Genomic DNA, 27,848 nt, shown 5'->3' with positions numbered 1-27,848 from the left:
GTAATGTATTCATTAAAATTCGGAATACTTATATCACTTTATCTTTGTTAAGCTATGTATTTGCCACCCCCCTTTTGATGAATTCAAACAGTAATTGCCATTGAAAAAAAAATCTAAATGTTTTAACTTACGGCAAAAATGTTGACTTCTCCATTGGCCAACATCTACAGCAGCATTTTGGCAGGCCATGGCATATCGACTGACTGAGTCACACAATTCAGTCTGGTTTCCTCCACTTTGACATAAGCGGAAAAGACAAGTCCTGTAGTAAGCAGACACATTAACCACAGCATGGCAATCCAGAAATGAACTGTTGCTGGGATCATTGATAATTCCACATTTGGACCGACTCTTGTAATATTTTAATAATTCAGAGTCATTGTTACAAGCTTTAAGCAAATCTCCACATTCTCCGTTACAAATCTCGTCAAAAGTGGTCCAGCTCTCCAAGAATACTGCCACATTATCTGTGCATTTCCCATTTGGAAAACAGAATTCATCTTCTTCATTTCCATTAAAGAACCCACAAAGCCCACCAGTGCAATTAAAGTATAATGTAGAAAGTGTAATTTGAATCAAGCCTTGATCGGAATATAGGATTTTAACTTGAGATTCTGACTCAATAACTGTTCCATTTCTATTACGGTAAATTTCCAGGTCACCAGATGACAAATAGAATGGTAGTTCCACCTCAAATCCATTAACCTGAAATATTATAGAAGCAAAATAAAGAATGTAGGAGTCGGAAAGATGTCTACCTCTTAGTATTATGAAGAGGATAAATAGGATGTATACCTGTAAGTAAGTTCGAGTATGTACATTTAGGCATTTTAAAATGTTAATTTATTCTTTCAGCCAACATTGGGTGCATCTTTAAGAATAGCCCTTATCTTGAAACATTGAATACAAAGTCTGGATTATTAGCACAAACATAGATAAATAAAAACCAGCTAAATGTATCCTGCTTACATTTCCATTGGAGTGATACTAAAAACACTCCAGTTATTTAAATGTGTGTAGGGGTTTGGGATAGCTTGCAAGTAACTTTTTTTATTTATTTGGTTAATATTCATAAGTGGCTGTAGCACCCATATGCAGTAAGTACAGTAAGTACCATGGTTGTAACCTGGTATCTGTATAATAGAGGGCATTTCAGGCTTCTCCAAAACTCCTGCAGGAGAGAGAGTACAACATGCTCTTTTTTAATTTTTATTTATGAAAGGAAATCAAAAATAAAATGTTGTATACTCTTAATCTTTACACTCTCACTTTGTTGTACACGCTCACTAATTTTCCATAAATGACAAGCAGAAGGTTAAAATGCAACAAAATCTACGGACCTGTATATGCTAGTAACATGTTAAATTAGATTGCTACTGAGAGGGAACCTGTGGCAGCATGAGGCACATCTCAGTATATCTGTAATTTTGGCATTAATTGTGATGCAGAACAGTGCCATGCAACATCCTTTTATTGTAAGGCATCAGTGCTTTAGAATTCTGGTGCCGACAACTCTGTCTTATTTAACGATGACCATTCTACTGTTATTAGTAGCTATATAAACCCCCTAATGTACTTGAGCACATGTTGTGGTTTCCTTGGATCCCAATAGCACATTTCTTGTCTATGTGTATTTTCTCACATTTAGCTCGACTAGTTCTTGACTTACCAGGTCTCTAATATCCATGACTTGGCCTGACTGTATACTGCTTTGACCTTGGTTTGTTACCTGACAATTCTCATTGTCAGTTTGCCTTCTCTAGTATAATATCTAAGGACATTATAATCTAGCCTATGATCCTTGTGATTTGCAGCAAATAATAGACATTCAAATATATGCACCTTTTTTTATGTTTTAGTTATGTATTAAAAAATGAGTATATGTTAAAGGGACACTCCAGGCACCCAGATCACTTCTGCTCATTGGAGTGGTCTGGGTGCCAACTCCCCCTACTCCTAACCCTGCAAGTGTAATTATTGCAGTTTTTTTATAAACTACAATAATTACCTTGCAGGGTTAACTCCACCTCTAGTGGCTGTCTATTAGACAGCCACTAGAGGGAACTTCCTGCTCTATAGCACAGGAAACCTGTGCTAGAGCGTCGCTGGACGTCCTCACGCTGTGTGAGGACCTCCAGCGTCGCTCAAATCCCCATAGGAAAGCATTGAAATTTGTTTTCAATGCTTTCCTATGGGGAGACTTAATGCGACTTAAGTCTCGCCCACCGGCCGACGGAAGAACAGGGAGGAGCGTCGCGGAGGAGGAGACAGCGGCGGGGGACATCGCCGCTGCCTCAGGTAAGTGACTGAAGGGGTTTTCACCCCTTCAGTAACCGGGAATTGGTGGGTGGGAAGGAGAGGGACCCTCCAGTGCCAGGAAAATGGATCGCTTTCCTGGCACTGGAGTTTCCCTTTAAGGTTACACTGAAAAAACCTGCTTAAATCAAGAATGGTAGCAAAGGTCTTACCTTGATTTCAGATGTGCTGATACCACCAATTCTAATTTCTTGCTTGGCCACTTGAATTCGCAGAGGCCTTATCCAGTTCGTATTTGAGTCTGGTTTCTTTTTGCTGATGTCAACCGTAATAAACTCAGCCTTATCTGGACATGTTTTTAATAAAGTGTAAGAATACTCCACTGGATAAGGAAATGTTACAGAATCAAACGTACTTATCACTTGGTTTTGATTAACTAAGCAAATACTTTCCCTTCTAGGATAGCATCCCTGGTATCCATTTTCCACAGAGCATATCTCACCATCACGACAGGTGGTATTGAAACAAGAAATGTCTCCTCCATCTTCACACCAACATTCCACAGTGCAGTCTGCACTGGCCCAAAATGAATCCCCAGCCACATAATATTTTCCATCTATTTCGCAGCCACATTTACCCACAGGGACGCACAAATCTGCACTCAGTACATAACCGTCATCACACTCACAGCCTTCTGTACAAGGACTACTGCAAGAGAAGGGGGCTGTAAGATCAGAACATGTGGCTGGACAGCTGCTTGTACAAACGGAGTAATGGCTGAATTCGGGGCACTGCACAGCAGATGCTGAAGAAATAAAAAAATAAGGGGTACAGAGAAAAACACACTTTATTTAACTATGCACTATTAATGTTGCATTTTAAATTTCGATAATTTTCATGTATGCATGACATATATTCAGTTGAAATTTAGACATTATTGGCATAAATTGGGTCAAAGATCAAGATGTCTAATTGTGTGTATGCGCGTGTGCACGTATGATGACATGGACACTATTCATTCAGTCAGCCTATAGCTGTACCTACGCTCAGCCATGCTTTGTGTGGCTGATAAAGCAGGAAGTTTCCAGTCCACATCATCATTGATGTTTTAAAAGAATAACATGCTGAAGATATTGTAGATTTGCATTTGTATTGCATGAATGTTGCTAACTATTTCTTACATACAAATAATAACGAAAATATAGATTTCTGATTTTAATTTACATGAACATGCAGTGTAAATTGGCCATTGTGCAATAAGTGACCAACATATTGGTTTATGCTTGTGATTGTCTTCATTTCATAAACAAGACCAAACAAAGACATGTTTTTGTAATTAACAATGTCTTATTTATTCACTTTACAAATATTCTCATCTTCATTAGATGCGCAGCACATTGTTAATACCAAAAAATAATGTATTTTTTCATCTTGGCTTAGAATCACGAAAAATAATATTGTAACAGTAATTGTGTCTTGTTTTACGTGTAAATCTTAAAGTTAATAGGCTATTTTGCCACCAAGAAAATAATAATGTAGATTGATATCACTATTCCACATTCAAATATGGCGTGAAAATATACTGAAAACTCCAGTGAAATATATAATAATGCAGACTTACCACAGCCAGTCTGAGATCGCCAATCTCCCAATGGTATCCCTAGAGCTTGGCAAACAAGAGCATAGGCTTGGATAGCTTGGCAAAGTCCTGTGCCATTGTCTCTGTTGCCACAGAGATCATAAACACAACTGTGGACAAAAGCAGTAGGATCCACCACAGTGCTACATTCCCACAGAGGACCTCCAGTCATATTTATGAAACCACAGTATTCTGAAGTGAAATAAGCAGACTCCATTGAAGAATCACATAAACTGCAGTTATCTAGACATCCAGAGGAGCACCTCCAGTCTGGATGGTAAACTCTCCAGCTGTCACCTAAGTCTAGGACAGATGTAGCCAGTTTCCCATCTGAGCGGAGTGTGTCATCTTGTGGATTCTTGTTATAGTTCCCACACATTCCACATGTTGAGTTAATGTAGGTGCCTGGCACTGATATGGAAGCATAGTGTTCACCATCATACATCACTAGTAGACCAAAGTCTGTTTCCACAGCTGTCGATAATCCACTCTGATAAATTTTGATGGCCCCATGTTCCAGAATCATTGGCAAGGAAAATATCAAGTTGTCTACCTGAAATAAAACATGGTAAGAAACATGGTAATGGCGGTTAATCAACTAAATATTTTAAACTTGCATTTTGGCAAAGGAACAACCAATATAAAAGCCAATTCAAAATGGAAAAAAATTAAACAAACGCTGTCCCCGGAAATTTCTTAACAAATCCTGTTGATTTCAGTCTCTAAGCCAAATGTGATTATCCAATCTAATCCTGAAACTCCCAAAGGGGGCATTATGCAAAACTAATCAACTGTTAACCTTCTTAGAAACATAGAAACATAGAATGTGATGGCAGATAGAACCATTCGGCCCATCTAGTCTGCCCAATTTTCTAAATACTTTCATTAGTCCTTGGCCTTATCTTATAGTTAGGATAGCCTTATGCCTATCCCACGCATGCTTAAACTCCTTTACTGTGTTAACCTCTACCACTTCAGCTGGAAGGCTATTCCATGCATCCACTACCCTCTCAGTAAAGTAATACTTCCTGATATTATTTTTAAACCTTTGTCCCTCTAATTTAAGACTATGTCCTCTTGTTGTGGTAGTTTTTTTTCTTTTAAATATAGTCTCCTCCTTTACTGTGTTGATTCCCTTTATGTATTTAAATGTTTCTATCATATCCCCCCTGTCTCGTCTTTCCTCCAAGCTATACATGTTAAGATCCTTTAACCTTTCCTGGTAAGTTTTATCCTGCAATCCATGAACCAGTTTAGTAGCCCTTCTCTGAACTCTCTCTAAGGTATCAATATCCTTCTGAAGATATGGTCTCCAGTACTGCGTACAATACTCCAAGTGAGGTCTCACCAGTGTTCTGTACAATGGCATGAGCACTTCCCTTTTTCTACTGCTAATGCCTCTCCCTATACAACCAAGCATTCTGCTAGCATTTCCTGCTGCTCTTACATTGTCTGCCTACCTTTAAGTCATCAGAAATAATCACCCCTAAATCCCTTTCCTCATATGTTGAGGTTAGGACTCTATCAAATATTCTGTACTCTGCCCTTGGGTTTTTACGTCCAAGATGCATTATCTTGAACTTATCCACATTAAATGTCAGTTGCAACAACTCTGACCATTTTTCTAGTTTACCTAAATCATTAGCCATTTGGCTTATCCCTCCTGGAACATCAACCCTGTTACATATCTTAGTATCATCAGCAAAAAACCTTACCATCAAGACCTTCTGCAATATCACTAATAAAAATATTAAAGAGAATGGGTCCAAGTACAGATCCCTGAGGTACCCCACTGGTGACAAGCCCAAGCTTCGAATATACTCCATTGACTACAACCCTCTGTTGCCTGTCACTCAGCCACTGCCTTACCCATTCAACAATATTGGAATCCAAACTTAAATATTGCAGTTTATTGATAAGCCTTCTATGTGCAACAGTGTCAAAAGCCTTACTGAAATCTAGGTAAGCAATGTCTACTGCACCACCCTGATCTATAATTTTAGTTACCCCATCAAAAAAATCAATAAGATTAGTTTGGCATGATCTCCCTGAAGTAAATCCATGTTGTCTCTGATCTTGAAATCCATGTGTTTTTAGATGTTCAACAATCCTATCCTTTAACATGGTTTCCATCACTTTCCCCACTACTGAAGTAAGGCTTACTGGCCTATAGTTGCCAGACTCCTCCCTATTACCTTTCTTGTGAATGGGCACAACATTCGCCAACTTCCAATCTTCTGGGAGTAATCCTGTTATCAATGATTGGTTAAATAAATCTGTTAATGGTTTAGCTTGTACACCACTAAGCTCTTTTAATAGCTTTGGGTGTATTCCATCAGGTCCCATTGACTTATTTGTTTTTACTTTTGAGAGTTGAAATAGAACCTCTTCCTCTGTAAACTCACGTGTAATAAATGACTCATTTATCCTCTTTCTTAACTGAGGTCCCTTTACTTCATTTTCATCTGTAAATACCGAACAAAAATAGTCATTGAGGCAGTCAGCTAGACCTTTATCCTCTTCTACATACTTTCCTTCTTTTGTTTTTAATCTAACTAATCCTTGTTTTACTTTTCTTTTCTCATTTATGTATCTAAAAAAAGTTTAGTCCCCCTTTTTTACTGACTGTGCTATTTTCTCTTCTGTGTGTGATTTGGAAGCTCTTATAACTTGCTTAGCCTCTTTCTGCCTAATCGTATAGATCATTCTGTCTTCCTCACTCTGGGTTTTTTTATAATTACTAAATGCCACCTTTTTGGTTTTTACTATTTTGGCCACATCTGCGGAGTACCACAGTGGTTTCTTGAATTTTTTGCTTTTACTGACAAGCCTAATGCAATTTTCTGTTGCCTTCAGTAGTGCAACTTTTAAATAATCCCATTTCTCTTGGACTCCATTTAAATTGCTCTAGTCTGATAATGACTCATTTACAAATATTCTAATTTTAGAAAAGTCTGTTTTTCTAAAGTCTAAAACTTTTGTTTTTGTGTGATGTGACTCAGTCACTGTTCTTATATTAAACCACACTGACTGATGATCACTGGATCCTAAACTTTCACCTACAGTAATATCGGATACCAAATCTCCATTTGTTAACACTAAATCTAGTATGGCCTCTTTACGAGTTGGCTCCTCAACGACTTGTTTTAGAGACAATCCCAGTAGGGAGTTTAGAATATGTGTGTTCCTGGCACAAGCAGCTATTTTTGTTTTCCAATTCACATCAGGAAGATTAAAGTCACCCATGATGATAACTTCCGCCTTCATTGTCATTTTAGCTAATTCCTCAACTAGTAGATTATCTAACTCTTCAATTTGTACTGGGGGCCTATAAATCACACCTACACGAGTTATTGTGTGACTACCAAATTCTAACGTAACCCAAACGGACTCTATGTTTGCCTCACTAACTTTTATTAGGCTAGATTTTATGCTATCCTTCACATACAGGGCCACCCTTCCCCCCTTTCCTGCCTTCCCTGTCTTTTCTATATAAAGATTACCCTAGTATTGCTATGTCCCAGTCATATTTCTCATTATACCATGTCTCAGTAACAGCGACTAAATCTACACTATCAGTTGCCATTATTGCCACAAGTTCATGGATCTTATTCCCTAAACTGCGAGCATTCGTAGACATGACTCTAAGCTTATCATTTTTTAACACACTTGCTACAGGCACCTTCTGTCCTTGTTTTGGGGGACAATTGGATTGATGTTTTATCACCCTTTTGCCCCCCCCCTCCTAGTTTAAATACATCCTAGCAAAACCTCTGAACTGCTCACTGAGAACATTTGTTCCCCTTTGAGAAATATGCAAACCATCTTTTTTGTACAGTTTATTTCCATTCCAAACAGAGCTACCATGAGAAATAAAGCCAAATCCTTGCTCCCGACACCATTCACCAAGCCACAAGTTAAAGTCCCTAATACGCATCCGCCTGTCATTCTGAGTGTTATGCACAGGCAGAACTTCGGAGAAGGACAGTGTGGAAGCAACCTGCCGTATATCATTGGCAAAAAACACTAAAAACGTCCTTAACCTGTGAAACCTCATTACAAGCCAAGTCATTTGTCCCTAGATGGACAAGTACATCCAATTCGCCTTCCTGCTTTGCTCGCTTAACAATATTACAGATACGTCTCCTTTCTCTGTGAGCAGTAGCTCCGGGAAGACACCTCACAAGACCACCATTGTCCATCTCCACACCTCTTATGATGGAATCCCCTAACAACAACTGCTTTCTACTAGGCCTCACCATAGTCTCCAAGCCTCTCTCCACAACACCACTAGCCTCAGTGCCTCTCTCCACAACACCACTAGCCTCAGTGCCTCTCTCCACAACACCACTAGCCTCAGTGCCTCTCTCCACAACACCACTACCCTCAGTGCCTGTCTCCATATCACCATTACACTCTGAAAGTGCAGAAAACGAATTATGTAGAGCAACAGACTGTGCAATATGCCTTTTATCCACAACTCTAAGTCTACCAGATCCTACAGTGATCCATCTGCCATTCCTTGTATGTCTCTGCGGCAGTGGCTTTGCAGCAGTTCCAGCCTGAGTTTGTTTACCAGATAATTTACAAATCTCAGTCTTCAAAAATACAATCTCCTGCCGCAATATAGAGAACTGTCTACAGATTAGACAACAACCAAACCTCCAAAAAGTGGAACGTGAAACAAATGCATAGCAACTATTACACTGAACTAAGTCTGCCATTCCAATGAAGTGAATAATTTAAATCAAACAAATCTTAACATTTTATTTATCCTCCTGAATACCTCAGATTACCTCCAAGTAATCTCCAGAATATCTCCAACCACACACTTAGAAGCAACACTCCCCAGAATATCTCCAACCACACTTAGAAGCAACACTCACCAGAATATCTCCAACCACCCTTAGAAGCAACACTCTCCAGAATATCTCCAACCACACTTAGAAGCAACACTCCCCAGAATATCTCCAACCACACTTAGAAGCAACACTCACCAGAATATCTCCAACCACCCTTAGAAGCAACACTCTCCAGAATATCTCCAACCACACTTAGAAGCAACACTCTCCAGAATATCTCCAACCACACTTAGAAGCAACACTCTCCAGAATATCTCCAACCACACTTAAAAGCAACACTCTCCAGAATATCTCCAACCACACTTAGAAGCAACACTCTCCAGAATATCTCCAACCACACTTAGAAGCAACACTCTCCAGAATATCTCCAACCACACTTAGAAGTAACACTCTCCAGAATATCTCCAACCACACTTAGAAGCAACACTTATATGAAGCAACCAAGCTATATTAGCCAAGCTAATGACAACAACCCTTATATAACTCCTAAAATCACCACCCACTAGGAATGTTTAACACCTGGGTAGGCCTCTGGTTATTTGCAAACAATAGCTAATTAAAAAGCAATCAATAGCAAGTAGCTAACTAATCAAATCAAATGCCTTATAATTACCAACAGGAAATCAAACCTTGTGCAATCAGTAACCTATTTCCTACAGATGAATCTTACCTGTAACAGTAGAAAAGAAAACTCTTAGCACAACTCTTAGCACAACAGTTGAAGCTTCTGTAAAACTCTCCAGAATATCTCCAACCACACTTAGAAGCAACACTTAGATGAAACAACCAAGCTATATTAGCCAAGCTAATGACAACAACCCTTATATAACTCCTAAAATCACCACCCACTAGGAATATTTAACACCTGGGTAGGCCTCTGCTTATTTGCACACAATAGCTAATTAAACAGCAATCGATAGCAAGTAGCTAACTAATCAAATCAAATGCCTTGTAATTACCAACAGGAAATCAAACCTTGTGCACTCAGTAACCTTTTCCTACAGATGAATCTTACCTGTAACAGTAGAAAAGAAAAACTCTTAGCACAACTCTTAGACAGTTGAAGCTTCTGTAAAACTCTCCAGAATATCTCCAACCACACTTAGAAGCAACACTTAGATGAAGCAACCAAGCTATAATTCTTGCAAATTAAATAAACAGAAATAAATAAAATGTAAACGTTTGCACATTTTACTTGATTTCAGTAGAGTATTTAGTTAGTCTGGTTCTTCTAGTATATCTGAAAAGACAGTACATTACCAGTCATATATTTGCTTAAAGTAGCATTTTAACTAAACTATTAGCTAAACTATATTATAAAAATCCTGCACAATTTAGACTTCACATGTTATCAATGGACTGTTTATCAATGTATTTGTGAAAATAACGAATGCCACCCCAAACTGAACTTAGAGTTGAAAAAAGGGTGGCCAGGGTCATAATGGTTGCTATGGTGACTGTACCATGGAGTTCCACCTGTCAATAAGGGGCACACTCTGGAAAACCCTCCTATAAAACTCGTTATTTAATATATTAATACATTTTGGCACTATGTTAAAGGGACAATAGAGTCACCAAGACCACTTCATCTTAATGAAGTAGTCTAGGTGCAGTGTCCCTGTTATTTTAATCCTACAATATAAAACAGTGCAATATTTTAGAGTTTTTTTCCCCCTCCACTTCCCTCCTCACTTGCAGTGAAGATGATTAATACTGGGCTCCCAGGGACCCTGCACTACATTTTTTTAAATCCGCTATCTGACATGTTAGGAAATCTGTTAGGAAGTCAAGCGAGAACTTACATCTGGCTTCATTAGTTATAGAATTCATGCCAAAACAAACACCTATAAGATCAAGCAATCCCTTTTTCCTTGCTTAGTGCAGCTGGTAAAAAGCTTTGTGGCAAACTTTGTCAGATCACCAGGAAGGAAGGATTGTGCATTGGGCTCTAATAAATCATCCAATGTACATTTTATTTTTTGAAATCTCTTTCTCTAAAATGTATTCTAAATTGTTTCGTTAAAATTAAATCAAGTTGCAAATGTAATTTTGTCTGAATTCTGTAACTCTGAAACATTATATTGACCAATCACAAAACAAACAAAATGGACAATGGATCAACTGTTTTGTTTGTTTCATGATTAAGAGTTAAATTCATGGTGCCAAAAAAAAACATGATTTATGATCCATCTGAATATTTTTTTCTGAAATGATCACTTGAACAAAATTTATCCAAAATAATGGACAAACGCAAATCCCCCAAAACATTGTTTTTTTTTTTTGGGGGGGGGTTAGGATGAATCGATGCAGATGAACCAAAGTTTTTCACCATGTCTAATGTACAGGTAATCTTTATCTTATATATTAAAATAGAGAATCATTTATGGGTTTCTTGCCTGATTAACTCTTTCCCAGTCAAGTTCTTTTCATTATACAAAATAGCATGTGATGCATTATTATACAGACATAGAATAAAAGAGTAATTTTTCAAATAATTAGTGGATAATGTTAATAATTGCCAAGATCCAAGTATGTCAGCCTTTTAAAACCTTAAATAATTCCAAATTTGCAAAACTATTTTTTCCAATCAACAAGCTATTATTAATAATGACCACATCAGGGCTCAACACAACAGAGTAAGCAAAGTTAAAGTTAAAATATCAGGGTCATTCTTGAACTCTGAAGTGGGTGATCATGGAGTATAAGTTTGTTAATAGCAGAGAATCAGGACAAAGGAGAAGTTTGTGAAGAACATATGGTGGTAGAGTTTAAAATTCCATATACAAGCCATACAGCAAACAGGTGATTGGTTAACACAGGATTAAATGCTGCAGCAATTGCTTTACATTCCTGTAAACAAAGCCTTAGGCTAGATGGTATCCAAAGAGTACTTCGCGAGTTTAGTGTCAAAATATCCAAACCACTGTTTTACATTTTTCAGGATTCTTTTCTTTCAGTAATTGTACCAGAGGATTAGAGAAAATCAGATGTGGTGCCTATATTTAAAAAGGGTTCAAAATATCAACCCTGAAAACACACACCTGTGAGCTTGCCATCTGTGATTGAGAAATTATTTGAAGGACTGTGAAGGGATAAGATTGATGAATTCATTTTGAATAATAATACCGTTAGATGGAAGCAACATAGTTTTGTGAAAGACGGGTCATGTCAAACTAACTTAATTGCATTCTATGAAGAAGTTAATACAAATATAGATCAGGGCATAGTGTGTTGCAATTGGGATAATTGGATGCTACTGTACAAACTCAAAGTAGATGGTTTAGAGGAAAAATCTTGTATTCACAATCAATGTTTACATTAAATGAGACTAAGCTAGGGATACAATCAAATAAAAAGGACTTGAGGACAATCATTGAAATAAAACTATAAAACGCCTCCAGTAATACCCATGTATTGCATGCTCAGGCTAATTAGGACCACCCACACAGAGATATTTGAGTTTCATATGCAAAAAATAGAAGAATTGATAACAAGTATGATGAGATTAATATAATGAATTTGTAATTTTGCATGTCTCTGTTATTTTTATTTTTTTTAATTGGTATATCTTCAATTCAAATCCTGGCTATCGATGCTATTGAAGAAACTAGTGTAATTTTTCATCTCAATTGTCTACTTTTTCTTACCTTTACTTTCCCAAAGCTATTCTTTGGAATAACAATGTTATGTGAATAGACCTCCAAAGAAACATCCCTCAGCCATGACACAGAGGATCCTCCACGATTTTCATTCTTGGCTTCTACAGAAAAGAATGGTAAAGAACTTCCTGGCCAACAATTCTTAGCAAGGAGATAAGAACAAGATCCCTGAAAATGGAAAAGGAGTCCATCAAATGTGTGATAATGTGGATCTCCAAAAACCACACAAGTACTGCTCTCTACAGAAAGACACTGGAAAACTTTTTCCTTTGGTTCACAGACTTCATATGGTCCACAAACTGACTCTTGGCAAGATATTTGATTATTAAAATTCAGACAACGACACCTCGTTGAGCAATTTCCATTCTCCCAGAACAGCTCTCCCTGGCGTAAGAATTGCCCTGTAATGAGAAATATGAATATATTTGAATTATACAAATAGTATCAATACATAAGGTTCCAACTCCATTACTTTCTTAAAGTGCCTCAATTGAAGACAAAAATGAAATATGGGCATGGAACAAACTTGGAAAGATCCCAAAAGCCATTTCCATTAACCTTTCCATTAAAAATAATAATAATAATAATAATAATAATAATAATAATATATAGTATATATATATATATATATATATATATATATATATACTTTTATTAACTATATTGTTACCTGCTAAAATCTAACTGTATTATTTTATTTCAAGATGACAAAGCTATTTCTGTACCTTTTAAACTACAACCATTAGCTGGGTCAATTTCCTTGCCATCAATTCTGAAGAGCCAACGTCCAGGAACATTCACATTTGTAGTCTCCTCAATATTAACTATTTCGGGTGATCTGGAGCCAGGAACACTGAAGAAATTGGTACTGTTACCACCATTAAATCCAGCCTGAAGAAAATATATAAAAAAACACTAAATGTAATTTGTCCAAGAAAAATAAAAGACAATTTTAAATAAAAAAACATAGGTAATTAAAATGTCTGTGTATCTTTTTGCGTTTGTGTTTGTCGCCCTATCTTTTTTTAACGTATTCTCTCAATTACATATATTGATTCTCAACAGTTTAGACTTTGCAATGTATAGACAGGAACCACCATTTACATTTTTAATTTATTCAATCATCTTTTAAAACAAAATGGGGTAGGAGAGCAGGGACGAGTAATCACTTTTTAGAGGCTAGCTAAAATTCATCCAGGGTCTGAAATATTTGCTTATAATAACGACACAGGGCTGGATAATGGAGAAGTACTTTACACTAGAGTAGAGGTACTGGAGATCATCATGACTAGATATTCTCTGCTATACTCAACTAACATTTATGATAAGGAGGACTCAGCTATTCATAAAGAATCGGACTCTAGAAACATATGATCCACTACTTACTCAGCTCATACTGTGCTCCTACTGATTTTTGCTATAGTACTTACCTGCTTCACAACAAGCATATACAATTTGCATTAAGGCACTCATTTTTGTTTGTGTTAATTTACATTTTCAAGATTACTATCAAATATCTGGTGTAAATTCTTAAAATTATGTTACTTTTTTTGTGTGTGTGTGTTGCTTTTTTCCTGCATTACACTAGATGTTTATTGTGCAAGAGACTACTGTGGTATTAACAGGGCTCAACAAGTCCACTCGCCCACTAGACATTGGTTAAGTCAAGTCAATTTTCATAGTAATTTGTAAGTAGTGAAGATAAATTTTGAGCAGTGGGGGTAAAATTACATAGCAAAATAGGTTGAAAAAAGACATGCGACCATCAGTTCATCTGTTTCTTCTGTTGATCCAAAACCCGGTTTGAAACTCTTTCTAATTTTGCCACAAACTAAGAACAAAATTCCTTTTCAATCCCCTAATGACAGTCAGATATTTATATTACTGAATATTATGCTTGGGAAAGAATTCATCAAGACACGGTTTAAGAATCTCTACAGACTCTGATAAAACAACCACTTCAGGCAGTGATCTCCACATCTTTTTTTGTTCTTAAAAAAAATACTTTCCTTTGCCTTAGATTAAATCACCTTTCTTCCAGTTTGGATTAGTGACCTTGTATCCTCTGTACAATTGTAATCAAAATTATCAACCCCAATTGAAAATCAGGTTTATTGTCAAAATGTACATACTTTCATCTGTTTGAAATGAACAAATCAAACAAAAGCAATTGAAATATGAACAGCTTCAAGTGCTTTCAATAAATTCAACTGAAAATGCAACTGATAATGACTTCTCCAATCTCAAAATTATGCAACCCTTTCATGACAAGCAACTTTAGTATTTAGTAGAGTAGCCTTTTGTTGTTTTGACCTGCTGCAAACAAGATGCATTGCCAGACATGGGCAAAGTCTTCCAGTTCAGTAATATTCTTGGGTTGCATGCTGCAACCACCTTCTTCAAACCCCACCAAAGATTTTCTATGGGGTTCAAGTTAGATGACTTTTAGCCACTGTAGAATTTTCCAGGACTTCAGCAACCAAGTCTTGATGGAATTTAAGGTATGCTTAGGATCATTGTCTTCTTGGAAGGTCCAATGACATCCAAACTACAATTTTCTCACAGACGGCATGGCGTTTTCTGATACTTCAATGAATCCATCTTGCCTTTTACATGCTGCATATTTCCAGTGCCAGAGGATGCAAAGCAGCCCCAGAACATCACCGAGCCACCACCATGATTAAACGTAGGCAGAGTGTTTTTTTTAAGTGTATGCTTCATTCTTCTTCCTCCAGACATACCGCTGATCCATTGGGTCAAAAAGTTCCAGTTTTGTTTCATTGCGCCACAGAACAAAATCTCAAAACTTATGTAGCTTATTTATATGATTTTTAGCATATTGAAGCTGACTTTGAATATATTTTTGGGTCAATAGTGATGTACATCTTCGAGTTCTGGCATGGAAACTTGCAGCGTTTAGTACGTGCATTACTGTGCTCATTGAAACCTCAGGGAGGGAGGAAATATGAATGAGTGGGGGGGAGAGGGAGGGAGGGAAGGGAGGAAATTTGAGTGGGTGGGGGGATTTGAGTGGGTGGGGGGGAGAGGGAAGGCAGGAAATTTGAGGGAGGGGGGGAGGGAGGAAATATGAATGAGTGGGGGGGAGAGGGAGGGAAGGGAGGAAATTTGAGGGAGTGGGGGTGGAGAGGAAGGAAATTTGGGGGGGAGAGGAAGGAAATTTTTGGGGGGAGAGGAAGGAAATTTGAGGGAGGGGAGGGAGAGATAGGAATTTGAGGGGGGAGAGGAAGGGAGGAAATTTGAGGGAGGGGGGAGAGGAATGGGGGAAATTTGAGGGAGGGGGGAGAGGAAGGGAGGAAATTTGAGGGAGGGGGGAGAGGAAGGGAGGAAATTTGAGGGAGGGGAGAGGAAGGGAGGAAATTTGAGGGAGGGGGAGAGGAAGGGAGGAAATTTGAGGGAGGGGGAGAGGAAGGGAGGACATTTGAGGGAGGGGGAGAGGAAGGGAGGACATTTGAGGGGGGAGAGGAAGGGAGGACATTTGAGGGGGGGAGGAAGGAAATTTGAGGGAGGGGAGGGGGGGAGAGGAAGGAAATTTGAGGGAGGGGGGAGAGGAAGGAAATTTGAGGGAGGGGGAGAGGAAGGAAATTTGAGGGAGGGGGGAGAGGAAGGAAATTTGAGGGGGGAGGGAGGAAGGAAATTTGAGGGGGGAGGGAGGAAGGAAATTGGAGGGGGGAGAAGGAAGGAAATTGGAGGGGGGAGAAGGCAATGAGAGGGAGGGGGAGAAGGAAATGAGTGGGAGGGGGAGAAGGAAATGAGAGGGAGGGGGAGAAGAAGGAAATGAGAGGGAGGGGGAGAAGAAGGAAATGAGAGGGAGGGGGAGAAGAAGGAAATGAGGGAGGGGGAGAAGAAGGAAATGAGAGAGGGGGAGTAGAAGGAAATGAGAGGGAGGGGGAGTAGAAACAATGCACCCCTTCCACACACTCAGTGCATCCCTTACAGACACACACACTGCATCCCATACATACACAAACTCACCTTGCAGTCCTTACACATACAAACACAGATTCACACAATGCATTCCTTACACACATCATGACATCCTTCCCCCTCCCCCCCCCCCCCCACACACACACACCCACACACCCCTGTGAACAAACTCATTGGTGGAACATGAAGGTGGACCCTGGGACCCAGACCTTGAGCTGTGTAAAGGGCCCTCAAAAAATGGAGCTGCTTCTCGTTCTCCCAGAACATTGATTTTTGTGACCACAGTTACAAACCACCTCCAGAGAGCCTGTTCTACACCAGACCAGTGGAGCCAGACGGCAGCTGAAGCCCATCGTCATCCTCATCTGGTTGTAAGTAGGCAATCTAGTATATTATTCGTGGCACTAATCTTTAATTTACCTCACATTAAAGGGACACTATAGTCCCCAGAACCACTGCAGCTTAATGTAGTGGTTCTGGTGTCTATAGCCTGTCCCTGCAGGCCTTTTATTGTAAACACGGCGGCACTGCAGCACTGTGTTAGTTAACATGGCAGATCATATGGGTGGGGCACTGTGATGTCACATGGGGGGGCGGCAAACTTTACTTTTGCCTAGGGCGCTGCATCCCTGTGGGCGGACTCGGGGGGGGGGACTCGGGTACAGGCGCCGGGGGGCCCAGACCTTGAGCTGTGTCAGGGGCCCCAAAATTTCTGATGGCAGCCCTGATTGTAGTCTTTGATTAGTTGCATCAGGTGTGCTTGAGATAAAACCTGTTTTGCATGTTTGTGCTGTTGTGAGGGATTATGTTCAGGGGATGGAATAATTTTGAGACTGGAAAAAGTCATTATAAGTTTCATTTTCAGTTGAATTTGGGGGAAACCACTTGAAGCATTTGTTATGTTCAAAACTAAACAGATTTACATTTGTTAGCATTTCTTCATAACTCAAGTCTTCTATTCCCATTATAAATCTTGTAGCCAGCCTCTGTACTATTTCCAGTGCCATTTTCTTCTGGTTCCTCAAAATTGCATTGTATATTCATGGTGTGGGATTACCATTGATTAATAAAGAGGTAAAATATTTTCATACTAATAATTAATCCCCATTTTATACATGACAATACTTAGCTGGCTTTAGCAACTGTTGTTTGACATTGGACATTTGTTGCATAGTTTGTTATCTATATTATTTTGCATATTCTTCTCAATAATTGTTTTCCCTAACTCACAACCATTTATGGTGTAAGTTGCTCTTGCATTCTTCACCCCAAAATGCATAACTTTACATTATCTACATATTATATATATTTTGTGATAAATTATATACATTAAATTGTGTACACTTCTGATGAAGCCTTTAGAGGTGACATGCGTTAAGTGTGGCTCGTTACCATTTGGACATTTTTGTATTTTATTTTTTATTTATTTTTTAATTATATACTTACCCATTCCTATATCTTTCTTCCTGGGTACCTGAAATATCCTAGCTTCTTATTGCAAGAGTGAGTTCTGCTCTAAAAGTTGTAAGTACTTTTTCCTTGTGTTATTCCAGTTGATATGTACTTACTTCACAATTGCAGTGCTTTCTGTTTCTGTTTCCATATATTATACAAGCAGTATTTATTTTGGGAAGACCTCTGCTGTCTGGACCTACATATATCCTGAGAAGGGGATTATACGTTCTATGTGGAATCCAGTAGAGCTATACGTTAGCTCGTCAATAGATTGTATACACTATTCAACTGTACTGCACTATTGTTTATTCTATTTTTTTCCTTTGAGGTTACTCTAATTGGTATATTCTTAAAAGTTCATGTATGTATTGACTATAAACTAAGAATTTGTTGCGGTGTATCCCTGTTTTTTTCTGATTTTATTTCAATATACAAGGTTTAGGAATCTCTGTGTGAATAATGCTGCCTATATTTTTCTTTTGATTATACCGTAGTGAGCGCCTATTACATTTTTTTCTTTTGCTATATTAAATTTAATATGCCATTTGACAGCTCAGTGACTTTATCTAACTAAATCACTCTGCAGCAAAGTAATATCTTGCTCACATTGGAATACCTTACCTAGTCTGATAACATCTGCAAACACGGATACATGACTTTCAATGTCTATTTCAGGATTTCTTTATTAATTGGTTAAATAAAAGTGGTCCCAGGACAGACCCCGATGGACACCACTTACAACTTTTGTCCAGTTGAAATTTACCATTAATGACAACTTTATGTGCTCTATCTTTAAGCCAATGATCTACGCAAGAACAAGAGTTTTCATCTAGACCAATTTCTTTTAATTTCAACACGCATTTGCAAAATCCAAGTAGATTATATCCACAGCAGGACCCTTATGTATATTCTGCTTATTGTTTTGTAGTATGAAAATAATTTAGTTTGAAATGATTCACCCCATGTGTTCTCTATTAAAGGTTAATAAGTTTGTAGGCTTAGCCACAGGACAAATGATCCTCTCCCCCTGCATGTTTGGATGCCTTCTACACTAGAAATGGTGACTGACCCACTGAGAGAGGGGCAGTTCAACCGAACTTAAGATTTGTCCTTCCGTTAATATGGACAATGTCGGACCACTTTTCTGCCCAATTTACATAGGTAGGAACTTATGCATGAAGCTCACTGGAAACACTTCCTTTCCCAGATATCCTTTAGCTACTCACTATCCACCAGTTTTTAATCAGCCCCCTTTAGAAACCACAGTTAGTTTACCGACAAGTTATTCAATCCTCTTGAATATAGTTAATACAACTCACTAGTGACGGTTACATACAACTGTCTCACACAAAATTAATTCCGTGAACACTTACATACTTGTCTCAACTAATTTCACACAATACACAGGATAATGCTCTTGTATAACATTTGAAGGTTCACGCTTGTTACTGTACAAACAATGTGGTCAATGAATGAAGTGCATTGTGGTTTGCAAACACTGAAACAGTAATAACCAAAGCCCAAAAATGTATAACTGTTCTACAACCATACAGTTAGTAAATCTTACTCAATGACATGTCACTTCAAACAAGCCACATACTAACACATACTAGCACATTGCAATTTAGTTAGTTGATCTGCTATAAGATCAATTGTAGAACCAATGTACTGATTTTCATGTACCATGGTCTTTTTTTTTTTTTTTTTTTTTAAGGAAATTCGCATTTGGTTTGTATGTAATATTTGATGTTGTCTTCTACATTACATGGATATGTTAAGCATTGATCTTGTACAGGCTTCCCCAAATTCCGGCCCCCCAGATGTTGCTGAACTACAACTCCCATGATTATATGAATGAAATAGGCTGAGAATCATGGGAGTTGTAGTTCAGCAACATCTGGAGGGCCGGAGTTTGGGGAAGCCTGATCTTGAATGTCTGAATTCATGTTGTTGAAGCATACCAGCAGACACTGCTCTAATCGTGTACATCAAAATATATTACCAAATAAAGATTGTAAAAAAAATCTGTACTTACCTGTCTGTGTCTGTCAGTGCCTTTCTGTATGTGCATGCCTATGCCTATCAGTACCAGTGTATGCCTTTATGTGTTTGTTTGTGTCTCTGTGCTGTGCATGACTGTGTAAGACTGTGCCTGTCTATTTGTGTATCTGAGTGTGCAAAGAGACATGTAACATAGTGTAACTGGGGAGGTCCATGGTTGGAGCATTAGAAAGGGATTATCAAATTATTTTGGGGCTCATGCCCCAGTTGTTTTTGTCCATTGGACCATTAGCTTTATTCACCTTGTCTTAAGTCATCAAATCACAATATTTCTGCAGGTTTTTTTGTTGGAATCATTTGCATATATTTTGAGTTAGGTTCCTTCTTTGTATATACTGAAGAAAATAATAATTTGATATTTCTGTCTTCATTTACTAACACACACATCTCTATGAGAAGCATTTGATTGGACCAAGCAACAAAGGCAATAATCTCATACATAGGTGTGGAAACCGGCACAGATAGGCTTACCTGGCACTGGATTTCAGGTAAGTTATTATTTGTTTTATGCCTTTGTAAGGATGGGTAGGTGGTAATCAGTGATGCCCAAATAGGGCATTCTTATTTAAAACACAGGTTTGACAAAGAAAGGTTGGAATAACATTATAAAATTTTGGTATAAACATCAATCTTACTTTGTATATTATACAGTTAACTTTTTTTTTTTTTTGTAAAACCAATCCAAGTTTTTTAGTAAGGAAGGTTAAAAGAATATGTAGCGATGACTGTTTTCAAGAGAGGAGACAGTTAAACTAACAGTATGCAAACTATGCTTAAAAGGATGCCTACATGGCACTAGTGGAGTTTACCTATCAAAATCCAGTAAGAAGAGATAAATGGTAGATGATGATGATGACGCTTTCTGTCATCTAATAATTGACTAATCGCTGATGTACAGACAATCTTGCAGTTAAGAAAGTCATTAAATTAATTGCATCCACCTAGGCCACCTCTCTTCTCTAAAAGAGTGCTGTCTTTACATGACAAATTGGTTAAAAGTGATTCATTTTAGCTTGGTACAGACTCTAGATCATTCACATTAAATAGTTTGAAGATTGTACAATGATTGTACATTTACCTCATCTGAACCTGCCCTTGAAATCTATCACTTACTGGTGAAGCTCAAAGGGAATAAAAGTCAGAGTCCTGGAGCATCTTTTAGATATTAAAAATAAAACCAAACCTTGAAAACTCCTGAGTGCACATTTTGTTTCAATTCATCTGTGAAACTTTAAAGCACATTTTATATAAAGACATGTTCCATTGAAATAAAAAATAAATAAATCAATAAAAATGCAAGGCACCCTGAGCCCTGATGATAGATTTAACTTTTGTGTTTGTTGTACGTAAACTTACAAAGAAAATGAAAGACAGGTTTGATGTCATTTACGCAGTTTTGCCTGTTCCTGATTTGCATGATTCGTTTTTTTCTCGCCATTAGAGGAATCACTAAAGCCTGAAATAACTGCAATTGCAGCAATACTACCCCACGAATGCTATTCACTAACTGGTAGTGTATTGCAATGCCAGGAAACCATATAAAGAAAAATAAACTATTATTTTCTATTTAAAAAAATAAGTTATGGTTTCTCAGACTTAAAAAAGACAATTTATCATCAGATATACTATGCCTAATAAGACTATATGTTATATCTTAGTAGGTGAGCGTCACCAGTCAGATTCGCCAAGTAAGAAGGGTAAGACTTTTGTTGTCTATAAAGAACCAGGAGATAACCCCAAGGATTTAACTTCTATAATAGGGCAAAATATGCCAAGTCTCATGCTCCCTAAAATACTGGTGGAACCAGTAGAAGACCAGTGTTTAACTTCTATAAACTCTTTAGTGTCCATAAGAATCCATGAGATGCCTACTCTCCTTATAGCAAGTTAAAATACCTGATGAGCACTGGAGCTGTCTAGTCTCCTGGAACAAGAAATACACATGTACACAATACCAGACAAGTCTTACTTGAGTTTAGTAAACATCCTATAGGCTTCTATTTAGTAACTTAGATTTGACCAAATATAGATATAATAATCCAAAGATGGACTGAAAAAATAAGATTAACCCTTTCTTTCTCCTGCAACACTATACAGAACCTTCTACACAGGGGTGTAAGTAGGAATTGCAGAGTTCCAATGCAAGAATCATAGAAGGATCCCCTTTACTATTTACTGACTCAAATACACTGACATACATTTGTGCTCAGAAGTTTGCATACCCTGGCATACCCTGGCAGAAATTGTGAAATTTTATTTTATTTTATTGAAGGATAGTGATCATATGAAGCCATTTATTATCACATTATTTGGCTCATCTTTATTTTTTTTAAATCATTATGATAACAGAAATCACCCAAATGGGCCTGATCAAAAGTTTACATACCCTTGAATGTTTGGCCTTGTTACAGACACACAGGGTGACACACACAGGTTAAAATGGCAATTAAAGGTTAATTTCCCACACTTGTGGATTTTTCAATTGCAATTAGTGTCTGTGTATAAATAGTTAATGAGTTTGTTAGCTCTCACAGGGATGCACTGAGCAGGCTAGATACTGAGCCATGGGGAGCAGAAAAGAACTATCAAAAGACCTGTGTAATAAGGTAATGGAACTTTATAACAATGGAAAAGGATACAAAAACATATCCGTAGCCTTAAAAATGCCAGTCAGTACTATTCAATCAGTTATTAAGAAGTGGAAAATTCATGAATCTCCTGATACCAAGCCAAGGTGAGGTAGATCAAGAAAGATTTCAGCCCCAACTGCCAGATGAATTGTTTGAAATACAAAGAAAAACCCACAGGAAACCTCAGGAAATATATAGGCTGCTCTGGAAAAAGATGGTGTGGTTGTTTAGAGGAGCGAAATATGATAATACTTGAACAAAAATGAGCTGCATTGTCAAGTTGCCATGAAAAAGTCTTTACTGCGCCAATGCCCCAAAAAAGCCCAGTTACAATATGCCTGACAATAGCTTGACACGCCTCACAGCTACTGGCACACTGGAGTGACGAGACCAAAATAGAGCTTTATGGTCACAACCATAAGTGCTATGTTTGGAGAGGGGTTAACAAGGCCTATAGTGAAAATAATACCATCCCCACTGTGAAGCATGGTGGTGGCTCACTGACGTTTTGGGGGGTTGGTGGGCTCTAAAGGCATGGGAAATCTTGCGAAAATTGATGGCAAGATGAATGCAGCATGTTATCAGAAAATACTGGCAGACAATTTGCATTCTTCTGCACAAAAACTGCGCATGAAAAGGCTCAAGCAATTCGCTCCTAATGTGAAGTCCAGATTGTAGGAATTTGAGGAGCAGGCAACAGCCATCTTAGCACACTGGTTACAGAGAGTCAACTCTGCTAGAACAGCCAGATCTAACAGAGGTAATCATGTCAGAGGACTGGGATAACCCCTACCTGTTCAGGGGGTCTAGGAGTGTTATGGTACCCTCAGCATGAAATGTACAAACCGCCGTTTAGTGAATACTCCCCGTTCGCAATAATGTAGGCTGTATGCGTACAATCATGGGAACCGTAAGTAAGGGAACACTCCAAACTCCTGAACGGTCTCCATACGGTCACTTCCCTCCACTAGCTTCAAGCTCACGAACTGGCAGTATCAGCCGAACACCAATATCTCCCAAGCGGCAAATAATTCCAATAAGCAGTCTCTAGTCGCTGGTAATAATAATCCCCCTAATAACGAGACCAAGCTCCGCATTGAGGGTAAAACATGAACTGAGTTTACTGTGGGCTACCCACCAGTATTTATGCAGGTCTCCCACTTGGTGGACACTCCCCTAGCGGACCAAATGGGAGACTGAAATAGCAGAAGGAGATATGGTATTTCAGGTCATAAAGTCACACAATATTCCCAGCATACATCACAGTTTCCTCCCCTCTGCTTGGGAGATAATTGGGAAGTAATTCAATTATCTCCCAAAGCAGAGGCAAATCGCTATTTTAAATGTAAACCATAAAATACATAATAATGCATAACTTTAATACTGCCGATTATTTCTCATTCATGTAACACATCCCCAGATAGCCTGGATCTGAGTGCATATTATTGGCGAATAGCGCTCAGATCCCATACGCATAGTTCAATCGCCATGGAGTCAAAGTCTATTACAGTTCTTCAGTATGCGATTGACTCCATGGGACGGTTATCTGGGGTAAGTCCATTCGTCTCTTTAAATCTCCCGAACGGCCGGTCTTCGCACACTTCTGTCGACTGAGAAGGGAGGTCGACGGCTTCAGCGGTGTTCGGTTGAAAAAGTGTCCGTTTTCAGTTCCATGAATTTAGTACTGAACACCGCTGTTCTTTCACATGGTTTAAAATGGCTGCCGCCTCGTGGTCAACATACGAACGACGACCACCCTGTATTCGGTTTTAATTGAGAAGTGTCTGTGGTTAACCGCAACGTTCTAATTGGGATCAATAGGTTAACCAGCAGCACACTTCTCTTCTGGGTGGCCATCCGTTCGGCAGTTTTGTTCGTTAACAAAGTCAATTCCCTTAGATCCCGGCATAAGAAATAGGCGAGTTCGTGAAACAAGCAAACAGACAAATCCAACAATCTTAGTCCATACAGATGGGTCTGTCACAAGGAGTATGATGGGTCCACACTGCTAACTTGAGTGTGAGGAAAGCGGCGGTCTCCCTCTCATGCTCTGTTGCCTATAGACCGCAACGAGTTGCTACAGGCCTGCATCCACCATATAGGTAGTACACTCTGGCAGAAGTATCTGCACTGTCAACCCTCAACACTCTGGCTCCCCCCTCCATACACTCTGGCACCCTCCTGCACTTTTACACTCACCCTGCCACAGTTACCCCTTTACTCACCCTGTCATCCCCTGAAGGCAATCATTATACACACCGTCATAAAACATAGCTTAGCCATAAACTCAGTGCCAAAGGCCACAGGCAGTACGCAAACATACACATGCTCAGAGAAACATACATACATATACAAGGATACTCACTGCCAGACACACACTCTCAGGCACACACAGGTAGTCATTGCAACAATGTATACAAAGACTAGTTCTCTATATCCAGTACTGCAAGCTCCCCCTTCAATATATCTACAGCTTTTTATACATACACAAGTCAACTGCTATTTTTTTCAATAATGGTGTTTTTGGGGGCCTCATGTATGAGTTTTGCCTAAGGCCTCGCCAAGTCTAGAGCTGCCACTGCTCATGTACTATTGGACATGCACTAATTGACATTTGGCAGTTGAAATTTTGTTTTTGCCTGAAGATCTTCTTGTAGTACTTCTTTTGCTGTTTCCTCATTGCTGGGTAGAATGTCATTGCTTGGTTGGCTCTGTCGACACCTCCCATGGTGTTATTGTAGTCTATCACTACTTGTGGCTTCATGATTTCTTTCCCACCTTTCGTGCATACCATAACAGTGGAGGTATTATGAACTGTACTCATTAGGCACACATCTTCCTTGTCACACCATTGCAATGCCATCATTTTTCCTTTTTGCCAGGCAACCATTTCTCCAGTTTTCATCTTCTTATTGCCAAACATTGGCGGCATGTAGCGCCGGTTAGCCCTAACTGTCCCATAAGGATCTGTTTTGTTTTGCAGAAGAAACGTATAAAGTTCAGACGTATAAAAGTTGTCGTTTGTTACGCAATAGCCCTGATTTAACAATGGCTCAATGAGTGAAAGAGCGGAAGATGTTGCCATTCCATAGTTGCTGTATTTTGGATTGAATTTTGTTCCTTTTCAAGTGTAAATGACTGAATTCCAAATGTAGTCAGTTGACGATTCGCATAGCATATAGGATTTTATGCCAAACCGTGCTCTCTTTGATGCAATTTATTGTACCCAGCTGAGCCTTCCCTTGTAGGCCATTAGACTTTCATCTATGCTGATATCTCTTTCTGGCACATAGCTCAGTTGGAAATTATTTAGAATCATTTGAGATACTTCCCAAATTTGCTTTAGTTTTGGTGCAGGATGAGTATTTTCATCAAATTCTTTTGTTATTTTCGGAGTGAAAATATTTCATGATCAGGGAAAATCTGTACTCTGACATGAACGTACCAAAGAATGGAGTGGCAAGTAAATTAATAGTTGTCCAATACCACTTCTGCAGGGGTTTCTCCACCACACCGTGAAGTAGTTTTAGTCCCAGAAATTTCCAAATGTCAACTTTTGTCACTGGTTCCCATTTTTTTTCTTTATCCTACATTTGACTGCTCACAAAACCTAAACTAATTATTTCCTTAGTCAAAAAGTAAGCACTCAAAATCTACACCTGGAAAGAAACATTTACCTTTATGCTAAGTTTAACCCCTTTTTCAAAATTAAACATACCGTGCAGCCCAATACTAAATGTAACCCTACATCCAATAATTCCAAACACCATTTATAACCGAACTGCAACCCTTCTCTAGCTTTTAATCCTCTTGACCAGGGGTAGGCAACCTTCGGCTCTACAGATGTTGTGGACTACATCTCCCTTGATGCTTTGCCAGCAATATGGCTGTAAAAGCATTATGGGAGATGTAGTCCAAAACATCTTTAGAGCCGAAGGTTGCCTACCCCTGCTCTTGACACTAAACAATCTATATAATCTAATGCTAATATTAACCTCTATATAATCTTAACAACCCCCTTTACCCTAACTACTTATTACATTATTTTTAACCTTGCATGCATTTACACGGCTCTATTTACTGAATATAGTCACCTATTCAAACACAGTAAATTAGAGTTAGAAATATGCACAGACAAATATTTATACATATGCAGTTTTAAAAGTTTTTTTTTTTTTTTTTTTTTTTTAAGGACTGCAATGTCCAGTTAATAAGTACATTAAACTCTATTTATTTGCATTTTTATTTGGAAAAGAGGGGAGGATGACATGCAAGATAGAATTCTGTGCCTACAAGCACCTGGCACATAAATCAATTCATGACTGCGGAGCAAGGCTTGGTAAGCCCTTTTTAAACATTTTGCTTTTTTCCCCCTGTTCTATTGGATGGGAAAGCAAGTGCTAGCTATTTTACATATATATATTGCAAAGATCCTGGTAAAAACACAGATAATTAAACTATGTAATACATAAACACACAGGCACCAGATGTAGTGATCGTGACCAATATTGTTGAAGCTGATTTTTTTTAAATTGAGCAAAAGCCATTTAATGCAGTTTCATACAAATACACAATAATTAATTACTATTTTAATAATTGTATACACTACATCCATACGTTATTATCAGCAATCATGAAGGGACAATACCAATTATCTCTCTATTGATAATCTTTTGCATAGTAGGATAATATTACTTAACAAAATAGCAAGATAACAAACAGCTTACCTGGGCCATTACTCCACCAAGACCAGTTAGAGGGTCTCCCCCACTTGCAGTCCCTGTTGTCCAAGTAATCTCAGCATAATTGAAAATGGCAAAGCTTGATATCCCATCTGAGATCAGCAGAGCTTGAAATGTATTCACCTGACAATGTAATTAAAGTATTATGAACACTTTGTCTCTCTCATTTTTCTTTATCATCAATCCTTGACTGACAGACTGCATTAGAGCATGATAAAGTATTCATCAGAAAGATGATATGATAACAATTGACAAAGAACAGTTGTTCTAAAATTTGAATATTTATATAACCTGCAAGATCCAGTGTACTCATTCACTCACTCACTAAACACCAACTTCAAAGCTCACAAAATTAAATATTATTATTTTTTTCAATAACGCCTGACTTAGACAACAATAATGGGGTTTAATTACAGTATATAAGCATGCATTGCATAAACCTGCCTCAACGCTAATGAACCTAATTTTTAACAGGTCCTATTCTAGAAACCTAATGGCTGCTCTTATGAGATGTGCCCATTCATTTGAGAAATCCATCCTTCTGGGGCTTTCTGCTGTGCAAGGTTAAATAGGTCCCTACTTGGTCCCAGCCTATTTAA

The 27,848-nt window shown here is 38.4% G+C and overlaps 1 protein-coding gene across 1 annotated transcript in view; it reads right to left on the bottom strand.

Annotated features, from left to right (window-relative positions):
* The window catches only part of TECTA (tectorin alpha), a 187,094-nt gene that overhangs the window by 98,158 nt on the left and 61,088 nt on the right, over positions 1-27,848 (bottom strand). The window contains 6 exon segments of the mRNA XM_063436299.1: positions 132-705; positions 2,469-3,061; positions 3,878-4,448; positions 12,405-12,817; positions 13,142-13,307; positions 27,235-27,372. Coding sequence (XP_063292369.1) covers positions 132-705; positions 2,469-3,061; positions 3,878-4,448; positions 12,405-12,817; positions 13,142-13,307; positions 27,235-27,372 — 2,455 coding nt within the window.

The sequence above is a fragment of the Pelobates fuscus genome, chromosome 11 (genome assembly GCF_036172605.1).
Source record: "Pelobates fuscus isolate aPelFus1 chromosome 11, aPelFus1.pri, whole genome shotgun sequence".
NCBI classification, from domain to species: domain Eukaryota; kingdom Metazoa; phylum Chordata; class Amphibia; order Anura; family Pelobatidae; genus Pelobates; species Pelobates fuscus.
This window is presented reverse-complemented; position numbering and strand designations above follow the sequence as displayed.